Raw genomic sequence first — 15,264 nt, 5'->3', positions numbered from 1 at the left:
CCAAAGAGGAGGAGGAGAGACAGATGCAGTGCTGCTCCTCAATCGATGATCACATGCCTCACCCAAAGAGAAGAGACAGATGCAGTGCTGCTCTCCAGTCATGGTCACATGACTGCACAGCACCGCTGAGACCTGAATCAACAACCAGACAAGAAAACTACTGGTGTTCAGTCGCCACGCCTCCAGAAAAAAAACTGTGTGTAGATGCACTCTGCTTCGACCATCTGAACTGCTAATGGTCCTGGTAGTATCAAAGCTTGAGGCCCTAGCAATGCAATCGACTACCTCTGGAGCCACATATTGGTGAAAATGTCGCCATGCATGTTCTGCCAGGGGCCTGAAATATTAACAATCTGCTTCCATTTGTGGAGGCCAAATTAGGCATTGAACAGCATAGCTGCATTTGCAACTAGCAACATTCCTACAGGTACCCATAGGCCCTGGATCCGGCTCTGGTGAGCACCTACTGGAACCTGTTCAATTTTTCCATCAGCAGCATGCAACGTGGGCATGGTTTAATTGACAGTTCTGGACTATTCTGCTGGTTCTAAGAAGGGTCCAGGCTTCTGCTGCTCCCCTGCACCCCCCAAGCATGGTAAGAGTCAGGTACAGAGTTTGTCTGTGGAAGGTGAGATCCTGTAGCGCAGTTGATCGGCACTCGCTGGAAGACAGAACACGTCACAAGTTTTAAAGGTAAGAAATCCTGGCTTTTTGTAGTTCTGTTTCCGTGTGTTCTCCTGTGACAGCCTTGGCTAGTTAACAAGTTTTATTTGACATTTCGTGATTTGTAATGCTGTAAAATCATTTCAACAGAACTGACTGTGCTTTTCCACTGGCATCTTCACAACCACCCACTTTAATTATATATAAACATTTCATTTTTATTTTTGGTAAATGAATGCATAGAACCTGTGAACCACTAGAGCTATTAGCTTTCAGCATGTCTATTTTGATGTTTTTATAATGGTTAAGTGTAATGTAGTCACTCGACAACTTCACTTGTTTAACTGGGTTAATTAAAGCATCTGGAGCAATGCCGCATCCACCTTCAAGCCCCATTCACACATCTCTAACCGTCCTTCTCAGAACCTCCTATCACCTGCATTCCACAACCTCACATCCACAAATTCTATACATGTACAGACTTTGAATACGTTACATTCAAGATGAGGTATACAATTATAAATAACAATTTATACAGATGCATTGCCCTGGAACAAGAAATCACGGATGGAGAAATGGTATACAAGGCATCAAAACTGGATTACCTTAAAACTTGCATAGCCCCACTAAAATCGCGCATACTTTTTTAAACGTTCAGGACGTCTAATACTCCTATTATTGTGTCGTGAGCAAGCTCCACCTGAAGGATTGTCTTTCTCCTGTGGATTATTGTCACTCTCTTGTACTAAAACTGGTCCTATTTTCATGGAATTTGTGGTACTCTCCCTGTTTCTCCTCCCAAATGTTTTGCAACCACCACCACTCTGCTTAAATTCTATTATCTTCATGTTTGACTGCATTTTTGAACAGTTTAAACAATGTTTGAGGGCTACCATACCTTGTTGTTTTTGTCACCCCCATAGGCAGTTTTGTACTGACCAAATGCCCCACAGACACCACTGTACTCTTAAGCGCATGTTTCCTGTCATACAGAGGTATCCTGTAAAAAAAAAAATCTTGGCATCCTGTTTTCCAATCTAAACCCCACTCCTCATTCCTTCCTTTATGAAGATTAATCCAGGATGGGCACATCAAAGAGCGTGGCTCTCTTTCTCTAAACAACTCAAAGGGTACCTTTCCCGTGACTGAGTGTGGTGTGAGGCGATACACCTCCACTCTAGTCTGAATGTACTCCCTCCAATCTCTTGTTTGGCTACTTTTTATAGCTTCTTTGAGCACTTTCTTAAGCCTTTAAACCACCCCATTACTTTCTGAGTGGTACAGGGCACATTTCTTGTAGAGAATACCCCTTTGTGAGAGGAAGTTTTCCATTTCTCTGGAGACCAGCTGTACTCCATTGTCAGTCATAATGGAATCTGGAACCCGCTCTCTTGCCAAAAATCTCCTTTAACAATTTCACTACATTACTTGTCTCAATGTCCTGAGTAACCTTTACCTCGGGCCATCTAGAGAACAAGTCTACCAACACATAATATTGCCCTGAGTCACTGAACCCAGAATGTCTAGGGCTACTTGCTCACACAGTTTCTGGGGTTGTTTTGTTAACAACATCGGGTGTGTCCGTGCTTTACAGGCTTTGTCACTATTTCTGCAACTCATGCACTTCACAATTTTCCGTTCCACCAGTATATCTAGCCCTGACCATCAAAAATCTAGTCTTAACCTTTCATTGGTTTTACAGATGCCCAGGTGTCCCCAAGATGCCAGGCTCATCAACCTAAACCTTCGCTCCGGAGGGACCAATTTGATGCCCCTCCAGACCAGTCCATGATGTGTTGCCAACTCATTCGTGACCTCCCAAAACCCCCTGGCACGATAGAGTCCAATTTTTGTGTTCATCCCAGCCTTTATGCTATGAGTTCTATCACTTGTCTTAAATCCTCATATCTTACCACCTGATCCTTACATTCTTCCCTACTCACAATATCTTCTGTGACTTCACATACCTCAAATTCATCCAATTTCCATAAGTGTTCAAGTGGTTCCTCTACCCCCTGCGTTTCCACATTCCCCTATCTCGATAAGCAATCTGCCACACAATTTTCCTTGTATGTATTGCACCTTAAAACGGAAGTCTTGTAATGAAATTATCCACTTAGAGTTTCTACTTGATACTGCATCAATTACCTTTCTATCAAAAATCTTTATTAGTGGTTTGGTATCTGTTCTAACAAAGTGCGTGGCATACAAAATTCTTTAGTTTTTTAATGGCTCACATTATACATAGTGCTTCTCTCTCAATTGAGTATGGAGTCTCAGGAACCTTGACAAAAACCTTGACAAAAGCAGTGTGCTCTCCCTTACCTACACCTTGTTTAAGAACAGCACCTAACTCTTTAGCATTAGTGTCTGTAAACAATATCGATCCATCCTGTGTTCTGAAACGCTTTAATGAGCAGGCCTCAGATAATGCCCCTTTTAGATCAACAAATTCTCTGTTACACAGAGTAGACCACTCAAACGTTATACCTTTTTTCAAGAGTTTCCACTCGGGCTGCAAAGTTGAGGCTAAATTTATGATAATACTCTGCCATACCCAAAAGCATAATCAAGTCTTCTTTACAATCTGGAATAGCCAACCTCTTATAGTTTCCACCAAACTATTTACTTGGACTGATCCCACAAGCTGTAAGTTTGTGCCCTAAATAAATTATTTCCTCACATTCTAACTCACACTTGTTTTCCCTTCGTGTGAGACCATGCTGCTTAAATCTCTCGAACACCCCTTTCAAGCACTGATTATGTTTTTTCGTGGTGTCCCCAAAGATCAAAACATCGTCTTGGTAGATTGTGACGCCTTCAAGATACTCCAATACCTTCTCCATAGTACCTAGATAACACAGTAAGGCAGTTATATTAGCCAACTGCAATGTAAATATTGGGTGACATTAGCTAGAACTGCAATGTTTAACTGAATGTGCTGTATCTTGTCTAACAACCTCATGTCTACCCAACTGGCCATTAATCACACCAACCACCACAAACCTATTTAAACAATTTGCCCAAGTCAATGAAAAATATTATTTCACAACGGCAAATTGCGCAAGCAAATGATTAACCTAAAACAGGATAAAGTTCTTTACAACAACTCAATCAAGATGGTGTCCTGATTCGGCCATGATCCATCAGGCACCCCCAAGACATCCCCATGCCAGAGTTGTAATGCATCTTTGAATGACTGCTGCATGCACTGTCTTTCCTCCTACAGCTACCTTAAGAGAATCTAATATCCTCCTTTCTTCTTTTGGTAAACCGGTTATGCGCTATCCAAACCATGAACTCCAGCAGTCTATGCCTAATGCTTGGACAATCCAACCCCCAATGACATGACCCTGTTTGTGAAATTTAGTAGGCTTTCCAAATGATAAGGCGTGTGGATGGAACCTTTTTAAGCCTCAGCTTAGCAGTGGCTGGACTCCACTTTTCCTCCTTGCATTTTGGCACTGATGCTACTAATTGAAGTTCAATACCCCAATATATATATACAGGTGCTGAGGGTACCCCAGCAAGGCGATAGCAAACTTTAACCATATCAATCTGTGCAAATTGGACTTATGCAGCAGTGTCCAATTAAGGATGCTAGGATTATCTTAAGGTGGGGAGAGGGTTCACGAAGACCCATAGAATTTTCTACCGTCAGATCCATTGCTTGGTTTTGATCATTGTTGAGAAAAAGTAACTGAGTAACTGAGAAAAACATCCTTGCAACATTAAAAGTGTTGTGTGAATGTAAACTTTCTTGGCTCTCATTGGGCACAATTCCAGGAGTGGAGCTAACAAAAGAATCATACATGCCAACATGGGGATTTAACACTCTGCCCCTGAGGTATAAATCTTTAACAATCCGTCAGGGAAGACTCATTGTCACATCCAGGGTTGTTTTTTTAATCAATATATGACATTAATTTTTAATTTTTCTGCATGTTAAGGATCTACAAGCCAATGAACAGAACACTAAAGAAGCACTGAAGCAATTACAATTCATAAAATGAGTGGAGAATAGCATCTAATGATTGCAGATGTTGTACGGCCTTGGTACAATTTATTGGTAAACGCATTGGCTTAGGTATACTGCCACTATGTCGGTTGGGTGATAATCTACAGAAAAACACCTGAATATTTTAAACAAAGAGCTACAAGTCTAAAATTCATGAGTATTATATCGAGCACTGCTATGTTTTTATGAACTGAGTGATTAAACCGAGAGAAATCAAATCAAATTTGTTACGGTAGTGCGCTGTAAAATAATGTCATGTATCAATTGGCTCTATAGTATGAGCACACAACCCAAAAATTAGAAAAAGTCAGTTTCAAGGTGGTAATAGAGGACAGGTAAAAACTTCCACAAAAAAAAAAAAAAAAAAATCAAGAAAAGTTTCCAAAACGAATGATGTTCTGCTATGAGATCTATTACTTTGTGTTATCTGCAAATATCAGTACAAAAGGAAATCAGTAAAAACACAAGAGGGTGCGAACATTAGATCCACACTAAAACAGAGAGTGTACTTGGAGTAAATTTGTGCACAAGACCTTATGACTAAGTCATGCAGTGAGTACACAGTCTGGGCTACTGCAGGTAATGCTGTGCTCATCATAAGTGAAATCAGTTTTCTGCAGTAATATGACACAAATCAACCCGTGTCTAGCATCTATCAGGTGACCTTAGAGAGAAATGGAGAAATCCGAACAAAAAAAACATACAGGAGCGGGTCAGATGACCCTTACCAAGGCAGGCGATACAAGAACTTTATCTTGAGAAAACTATGTGTGTCAGAACACGCATAAAACACACATCTGTTTAATATTGGCATGTGCTATAACACACTGTATGGAAGCAGTATGATCAGCATGGATTAACAATCAAGAACGGTAGGTACTCCAGACAGAGACGTACAACAAAGAATTCACCTGGAAAGACATGACAGATACCTACAATTCTAAATCTAAATTACCTCCTTACAACAATTATCCAACAGCATTTTACACCAAGAAAAAACACCTGCCTGCTCCTTGTTACGCCCATTAGTTATAGACTGTAACCAAATATTATTGTCACTCTACAGTTTCGTCAATAAGGAGGTAGCAGACCAAGTTAATAACAGCTAGGCACTCAAAGCGTAATCTACCTTTATCATAGTTCTTAATTCTAGCGCAAAGGTCTCTCAACTTTTCATTCACTAGGTATCCTACGCAGTGATTGGCTGAGCCAGCAATTGATTCTGAAATTGTCCTTCAAAGCCTGGTGCCATGTATGCATATATATATATATATGGCTGTAGTATACACCCTACCCCCCAGATGGGTGCACACGTTCATAAAAATATGTTATGCCAAAGGTAGATGTGTTGGCAAGAGGGTTTTCAAGTTTATCTCACTGCTAAATCCTGGGTCTCTACCATTTTCAATCAATGGGCAATTTCCCCCCGAAAGAGGAACTTCAAAAAAGTGGAGGAGGAGAAAATGGAGCTTCAGGCAGTAGTGCTGGCCTAATGCTTGTGGGAGGCCAGGGTACCCAGTGATTAATAATAGGACAGACTCAAAATGGACTGGTAGCACAGATGTGTATTATTTTTAAATCCATTACAAACAAAACAAATAAAAATTGCCTAAAGAAGATCTAAAAAAATATAAAAAACCTAGCTTAAAAAAAAAATCTTTTGATTCTCTTTGTTCTTAGTCCTAAAAATCAAAGCCAAAAGGAATATATGCCTTAACTAATACTGAAGATGTCTGGGGGAATTTATTGGCGTTTGCCGATGGCTTTCAAATAAACACATGTTGGCCAGATGGTCCCATTTTTGTCATAGTATCCTAGGGTTATTCCACTATGTCATTCACTGCAAAATGTCCTACACAATTGGGTTGGTACTGCCTTGGATGGAAATGAGACACGCTATTTCCAATGAAAAAATTACGTGATTTTGATTACCTATCTTTTGTGCTTTCAACATCTTCAGGTTTACCACCGAGGGGAGGGGGTCCCTCCTTTTTATCTGAGAAGACTACCATTTGTGCTAAAACAAGTTCAGGGCTGACTGTAAATCCACCCCCTTCCTGTATAACAAGTATTGGCATAGCCAATAAGTCTCGCCTTTGGGACCTTATAAGTGTTTAGCCATGCAACAGTTAATGTTGTTGCACCAAAGATATTGTGCTGCATAACTAAATACTTATAAGGTCCCAAAAGCGAGACCTATTGGCTATGACAATGCTTGTTGATTTCCGTCAGTAGGTCCTGGCCGCCCCGGGGTGAATGGAGTGTGCAACAGGGCTGTGGAGTTTTGGACCGGGTCGACCCATCAATATTGTTGAATCACATTTAAGGATATTTTTGTCCATGGGTCGAGAAATATCCAAACCTAAATATATACGTTAAGCTTTGGGCTCCAGATTCCGCACCCTCCCCTTCCCATTGCGATATAGCCTATTAGCTTGTATAGCGCCTGCTGTCACATTTTGCAGCTTCACGGCGCTATAAAAAATGTTGTCTCAATTTAAATGTAATGTAATGTAAAAGCACAGGCTGGGCCACCGCCACTCATCATCTAAAGCCTTCGTACGCCATGGTGCAGCTTTGCTGCTTCTCATGGGCAAAAGCAGTTGCCCAGGCCGACTCCCCCCAACCTCAATAGGAACATCACCAGCTGGTCTTAGAGGGACCTATTGGGAGTGCAGTCAAAACTATTGTGGGTAAAAAAAGCAGACTGCAGAAAAGCTGTGTCACTACTGAAGAATAGATATGAAAATTGGTGATTAAAAAAATAGAAGAACGCTGTGAAGAGCAGACGTAAGGGTCCTTGGTGCTGTGCAAGGGGGCTTCCTCCTACGTAAGTAAGGGTGCTTAGGATTCAGGGGAGGGTAGCGTTACGAGTAGTAAGGGATTTAGGGTTCAAGTAAGGGTAGCTATAAGGGGAAGTAAGGGGTTTTTAGGTTCAGAGATGGGCACCATTAAGGGACAGTAAAAGGTTTTTAGGTTTCCGGAAAGACTAGCATTAAGTATTATCAAGTGTTTTTTATGTTTCAGGGAATGTAGCTTTAATAGATAGTAAAGATTTTTTAGAGTTCCGCCAAGGATAGCGTGAAGGGGCAGTAAGGTGTTTCTAAAGTTACGGGTAGGATGCATAAAGGGGTCTTAGGGTTCAGGAAAGGGTAGCAGTATTGGGTAGCTTGGGGTTTTAAGGGTTCAGGGATATGAAGCGTTAAGGATCACTAAGGGGTTATTACAGTACAGTTAGATTTTTTTAAAAGCATGTAACAAAACTATTTTTTTTAATCCAACAATTTTTTAAATAGTCATAGATAATAATGAAGGAAAAAGACATTATTTCCTGACACATTCAGCTCATCTTTTAAGTAGTCAACATTTTGAAAGTCAGCTTTATTACATACGGCCACATATTGTCGCCAACACAGTTAAAGTCAGAAATCTAGAGTCCATCCTTTTGAGCTTAAAACATTAGCACGTGTTGTAATGATTATGAGGTGCAAATTAAAAAGGTCAACGAAAAAATCCATGTGATCATAGTATAGTGGTCCAGTGTCACATGTGCGACACCAACAGCCCGTCATGGCATCTTAACCATCAGCACTTTCCACCTTTCAGGCCAGGATTTGCATGCCTACAATGTGAACTGCAAGTCCCAGAATGCAATCTGCTGCAAAGCCAGAACTGACGAATGGAATCACACGAGTGGCTTCGTAGGAACTACGCAGCAGGCCGCACAATGTAGATATGCAAAAACGGCACTCCTAGCGATCAGGGGTCGCGTTATATAGCTCAGAGCAGTGGCGCACATATGAAATTGAGCAAAAGCGGTTGGTATCTGGAGAGTGTCTGAAACATTACTGAGAAATCATAATAGCAGAGGCACCAAATATATGACTGCATTGAATTTAAACACACTCTATGCAGCTATAACATTCCGATCACAGCAGCATCTGTGACTGGTACCACGAGCCCTGCTTTACGAGAATGATAAACTGTTGACAAGTCTCTCTGCAACCGGTTTCATGTTTGCTTGCTCCACAGGAATAGTCAGTGCACGCAGTCGTGCTGCCATAGTCCCGCCAAGATTAGATAACACCACTACACATGTTGCCAACATCGGGGAAAAAAGGTAGGAGTAAGCTCATCCGAACCTATTGTACATTAACCCGCTGAGCTATCCCACTAGTCTCCCAACGAATAGCTGCCAGGACGGAAATGCACATCATGAAGTGTCTGCACTTGTATGAAGAAGAGAGATGGCACTCGGATAGGTGGCCCCCTCTCTTACACTCACCCTCTCACCCATCCTTCTACCCCACCGGTAAGAAAATAAAAACACGTGTTTTGAAGTTAAAAATGTTTTATTTACATTGTGGTCACAACACTATAGACATCTAAGGCATAGGAAAACACAAACGGAATTCGTTCACGCCGCTTTTGACGTAAAGGAGCTAGCGTCTGTAGACGTTGCATTAATTAATTGTTTTTTCAATAATCATTCCCTGCTGGTCACGCTAGAGTAAAACGAAAATCAATGAACCAAGACCAACTGATTTGCCCAGGGCCTCTGTAATACAACTCGACTCTGTTTCAGATATTTTCTGTTCTAACTTGACACTAAATGTACAGTCTGGGATTGTATAATATGGGTTTATAGCCTGCCGTACCGACGCAGCGTTAAAGGCCCGACCGATGCCAGCAGAGTGATTCGATCTGGGGAGGGGGAGGGAATTGAAGTGCAGAGAGATGCACGCAAAGCTTAATGAGGCTTGACAGAAACCCACATGGCGGCTGCGCACGTGCACGCAAGCTTGAGTCCAGCAAAAACTTCTGGTAGCACCTTCAAAAGCCACGCACTAAATTTCTCGCAGAGCACTGCATGCATGCACTGGCTCAGCGAGACCTAAAAGGGGAGGAAGTGAGAGACAAGTACCAAGAATACTGAAATTCCAGCCCAAAAATGGTCAAGGGAAAACTGATCTATCCAAGAATCCCACAGCTGTTGCATGGGAACCAAGACTAGAATGTATGCCTCTAAAGCCTCACGGTTCACACCCTAAATTACTACTAAGCCCACTAAAAGATTCCTTATTTATATTTACACTACAATGATATAGTGCAAAGCAAAGTAAAGTTCTAATTCCTAAACGAGATCTTAGACATTGCCACAGCTAACAGAGTTTAAAATGTATACCGCTGGCTGGTTGCACATACCTTGCTATCTTTCATCCCAGCCAAGTGTTGAATTGCTCCAGATATTCCAACAGCGATATAAAGCTCCTGAAACAAAAAAGAAAAGTGGTCAAATCAATACTAGCTCTATGGTTCATAGCGATTCATTTAAAAGATATATAACATCATAAACGTTTAGAATTTTCCCAATTGTCAGGTTAGGCATTGCAGTTGCTTTCCTTTTCCGTTGGTTGCTTGTTTCCGGTACATCACAATCTAAATTGTTTCTAGGTGCTTGGATGTAAAAAAACAAAAAACAAATCTGGGTTGGTTTGAAGACCCTCGTAAATTAAGAGAGATGCATTTAAAGGTTTCAACATAAGTGTCTAAAATAAAGTCCTGGTCAATATTGTGATTCAATAGGATAGGTCACTGCATAGAAAAACAGAGTCCCCGTCAGCCTTTGAAGCTAAACTCCAAAGAAATGGCAAGAACTTGATACTTGTTCGAGTCTTTAAGCAATGCTGTTTTGAAATTATAATGGCCCCATGTCAACAAAGGGTTAAAGCATCAGATTCCGCATGGCCAACCTTCTTTATTGGTTATATAGAACCCCATGATTAGAACTTCACTAAAAATCAACAATGAAATTACCCTGGAACGGAGTAGTACAAAAATGATATCGATCAATGTGTTCCTAGGGCAAGGTGGATGGCCAACCTGGGCAGCACACTTTCAGATAAAACATGGGCCTACTGCTGTATGCAGGTACAGGATAACCCTGTGAATTATAAGCAGAAACGGTTACATGTTAAGTTTCTTCATCAATATTATTTGTGTACCTGCACGCTTAGTTAGATTCGGGGGGATTGAACGCAGTGCATACAAAAGGTGCAGGATGTTAGATGCTGACTTTTTACACCTCTCCTGGAGCTGTGTGAGTGTGTGCCAAAACTGGCAAGATGTATTCCAGGTATTGAATTAAATTGTTGGCACTGCACTGGATCCCTCTTCCCAGCTTCCTACTTCGTCAGTATCTGCGAAAGTCGGGTCCTAGCTAGAAGGGTGGTGGCTATGGTGTGGCCAAACGACAAAGTCTGCAGTTACAGAATAACTCCAAGCAGTAGCCTATTGCAGATGCGGAGGAGCAACCGCCTACGGCATGACCCAGAGACATATGGGTACATTATCGTGCCTACCTTCGCCAAGCTGGGCGCAATCCGGATTCGACTCAGATATCGGCCTCTAAACAAGCCAATTGCTGAAATGTGACAATTGCTGTCCGTCTCATGTTGCTATCATAACTATGCTCGTGCTTACGTTTCTTTGCTGTCGTATACTGCCTATGTACCATCAAATTGCAATCTGTGCCACCTGTAAATGCTGATAATCTGTGGAATTGGCGTATTCTGTTTGAAATGCATATTATTCATTAAAAACTAAGGGATAAAAAAGGATGAATGTGTGTCTGTCACTGACCTATGTTCAGGAAGGTGTTCATCTTTTTTGAGTCCCACCGGTTTCACTATCCATATCACTGACTGCTACTGCTTCAGAGCTCCTTTACTCAGACTGGGAGCAAAGGGCGCTGGGTGGAAGACAGATACAGCATCCAGCAGCGTGGTGCTTGCCAGGTGAAGCAGGTTCTACGCTACCGGGCCAACTATCACACAACAAGGAGTAATGCGTTCTAGAAGGGGATCTCCACTTCAGACCGTTGTAGATGTGCTGGATTAGACAATTTTTCATTGCAAAGATACACACAACTGTCCATATGTACCGTTTCATGATAAACCCAACAGTGGGCTTGACATTGTCCTCACTAGAAGAAAAATATTCTCTCACCTTAAAGTTCTCTCTCGTTTCCAGGTATCGATTGGTGCATGACCAGCTGATTGATACTCGTCCATAACAGCATGGAGCAAAGAAAAAATCCCAGATTACTATAAGGACACTGTAAAATGTTTTGAATCAACTCTGATGATCCAGGAAACTTAACCCAACGACGAAGGATGTGAGCACCTGGATGAACCCAAATTACCTCAAACTAAATCCACTCAAGTCTGAAATACTTCTAGTAAAAATGCAGATTTCTGGGACTCTTCACCCTGGACCTCCTCAATGGGCGAATGGCCTAACCCTGTTTTCACAGTCAGGGATCTTGGTATGCTACTAGAACTAAATTCAGTCTTGATAAATAGATTTGTTAAGTGACTAAGATCGGTCTCCATCAGCCAATATTCATTTGATCATAGAATAATTGTGCCCAATGCCTTTACAAGGTCCCAAATAGAAGAGGACAGCTCTTTTTTTCTTGGCCTCCTCAAAAATAAAACCATATTTCGCGGACAAAAAATCCACAATTCTCTAGCTAGATGTGTTTTTAATTAGAAAAGACTCAACTCTGTATCAAATTCATCTATGACTAGTACATTGCCTACCTGTATAAAAACGCATTAGATTCGAGTCTGCTTGCTTTATGTACAAAATGTATTATAGAACCAGGCCTAAATATATTGTAAAGAAATTCAGAAAATATGTTCAATCTCCGCAAGTTAAGATCGCAGAATGAAACAATATTCAGTAAATTATACTTAAATGGGGCGCCACATCCTTCCTTGTTAATGGGGCCCCACTGTGGAATCGTCTTACAGAGAAATTCCCAATGACCGTCCTGGATTACATTCAGGAAATCCTTACAACTCTGGCTGTTTTCCAGATACATATCTGTTCGATGTATCTTACGCTACTCTCAGCCAAAGGTGCTGGCCGAAGCACGGGGAGACTCCACTAGAGTGCATCTTCAGCTTTAAAACAAATCATAAAACAGGGGGGTGAGAGATTTCCCAGTGGTCTGTCACATGTCCTCCCTATTATTAAGCAAAATAATCAAATTTCCAGATTAGAACTAGCAGCCCAACTATTTGGCAGGGGTTAATTAATGATTGTTTTTAACCTTGGCATATATCCCCTTGGAATAAAGCAATTGCATGTGGGACTTCTTAGTCAATTTTAATGCTCACTAATTTTTCACCTATTACACACAACCACCCACCAAATCACGGACGCAAAAATATCAAACACGGGCAGTGAAAAGATCTCCCATCAAAAGTGCCCCCTCATTGGGTGAGGGACCCACTAGGTATTGCAGTGTCTGCCTGGCGTGAAGCTGAGGGGTGATATTCCTGAATAAGGGATGCCCTGAATAGTATTTCTAGTATATTTTAGGACACCCTTTATTGATTAACCCATGCCAAATAGTTGAGATGTGGATCCTACTCTGGAACGTCACATTTGTTGATTATTTTCAGCTTTAAGAATATATATATATATATATATATATATATATATATATATATATATATATATATATATATATATATAAATGATATTCAGCACTGATATTATCTCGTTGACTAAGATCCCACGAGCTATTTCTGACCAACAAGCTTTCCACAATTCCTGAAACTGTGTACCCAGGAGGTGTTTCACATTATCTAGATCACCAAACACTCTTTACAAAATAGAGAGCCTACACTCGAAGACAGCCACAATCCCTCTCCTTTATTGTCTCAGGCAGCACCAGCGTCGGATTGGTAATGCGGGCACTCGGGCAATGCCCGAGGGGCCGGTGTCCGAGCTCCAGCTGTGGGCTGCTTTTTTGAGCCGCCTGGGGAGGTGGGCAGATCTGGGCGGTTTCTGTGCAGTGGCGTAACGAAACCTGAGGGGGTCCCCCTGCAAAGTACATGGAGGGGGGCCCCCTGACCCACCGCCCACCACTTTGACCCACCGCCCACCACTTTGACCCACCGCCAAAAAATCTGGTATATTTTGCATTGAAACAGACAACATTTAATGAAATGCCTCTATATTTGCGTACTCAAAATTCGAATAAGTAAGTATGAAACACTTTTAACATATAAGCTACACCATTTGTAACATTATTGTCAAGAGCAGATTATTTAACTGAGACAGGAATAAGAGCAATGCTAAGGAGCAGTCGTATTGTTTGACGAACTGTCTATCGCTGAAGAACAAGGAACAACTACATAGGGTCTGAATTAGAATTGACATTGATGGAAAATAACTTGAAACTTTGAAAGACAAACCCAAATCTGCAATTTAACAGACTCGACTGACAATATACATGAGCAGTACAGAAGATATAACCCAGTATCCTGCTAGCTCCAAGAGAAATAGACTGGTGTGAATTATCTGCATGCCACACACATGCGTCTGTCAGGGATTTTGTACAATATTAACCACTCTATAGTATTTAAAATGAACTGAGGATGCACTCTCAATATCTACCATCAGGGCTTTATTAGTAAGCAGGGCATAAACAGGCAGGCACACAAGGCTGAGGATGAAAACTGCTTGGATGCTTCAGAACATTGATGCAGATGTGTGTCTGTATTTATCATTTCTGTATTGTAAACAAAGCTAATTACACGATTTCAGGTGCACATATTATAGACATGTGCAAACACCACCATCAATAACGCATCATGTAGGATAAAAAAAAATACATATTAACAAGTACCTAATCACAGAATCTAGGTGTGGGAAGTTGGAAGTCTGTGGAGAGGAGGAGGAGTCCGTTCACGGAGCACGCAGAGCGGGAGCTCGGAGCCCGGAGCGCAACGAAAACGCACGCACGGAACTCGGAACTTGGAACTCGGGGGGTCTGGTCGGAGCTTGAGCTTGAGCAGGGCTCTTACGGCTCGCTCGCTCACCCCCCGTCCACCCACCAGCCCCCTTTAGCCGTGGAGCCGTGAAAGCTGCCGCGCCACTGCTGCGTTGATCAGAGGTTTGGTGGTCCGGTGCGGGTGGCTCAGGCTCTCGTGGCTTTCCCACCTGCGGTGAGCGGTGGGTCCAAGGGGCTCGTGGAGAGAGGAGAGCGACCCTGTGCACGGCCTGTGAAGAGTTCAGAAGAGCTCGGAGAAGAGCCCCTCGGTGGGAGCACGCCTTCACGTTAGCAGCAGCAGCAGCGCATTGGCAGTAATACTAATACTGTATTGGTAGTGATACTAATACTATCAGGAGCGGTAGTCAATTGGCTGACAAACGGTGATTAGAGCGTGAGAGAGTAGAGCAGGAGAGGCAGAGGCGGCAAGGCGGCCTGAGGGAGGGCAGGAGACCTATGGCCCGCTGAAACCTGCAGCCTGCAACCTGTACCTACATCCGCCGCTGAGAATCTCTGAGCGAAGTAGAGCAGAGCGTAGGTAGCTGATGCAGCGAGAGACCGCGATCTGTGCTACATACGGCACACTGCCACAAACAGACGCGCAGCAGCGAGAGGTTGAGAGGTTGTGGTGGCCCTCGGGGGCTTGGATACTTGAGACCTGAGGACCACAGAGGTCGACAAAGGAGGTACTGGCGGAAGAGGAGAGCGGAGGACAGTGCACAAGATATAGCGG

At 42.4% G+C, this 15,264-nt stretch overlaps 1 protein-coding gene across 1 annotated transcript in view; it reads right to left on the bottom strand.

Annotated features, from left to right (window-relative positions):
* The window catches only part of ETFA (electron transfer flavoprotein subunit alpha), a 300,814-nt gene that overhangs the window by 64,403 nt on the left and 221,147 nt on the right, over positions 1-15,264 (bottom strand). The window contains exon 10 of the mRNA XM_085643692.1: positions 9,887-9,952. Within this exon, the coding sequence (XP_085499818.1) occupies positions 9,887-9,952 (66 nt within the window). The remainder of the gene's footprint in view (positions 1-9,886; positions 9,953-15,264) is intronic.

This window comes from Triturus cristatus, chromosome 3_1 (genome assembly GCF_964204655.1).
Source record: "Triturus cristatus chromosome 3_1, aTriCri1.1, whole genome shotgun sequence".
In the NCBI taxonomy this organism is placed as follows: domain Eukaryota; kingdom Metazoa; phylum Chordata; class Amphibia; order Caudata; family Salamandridae; genus Triturus; species Triturus cristatus.
Note: the sequence above shows the minus strand (reverse complement) of the source record. Positions and strands in the feature narration are given on the sequence as shown.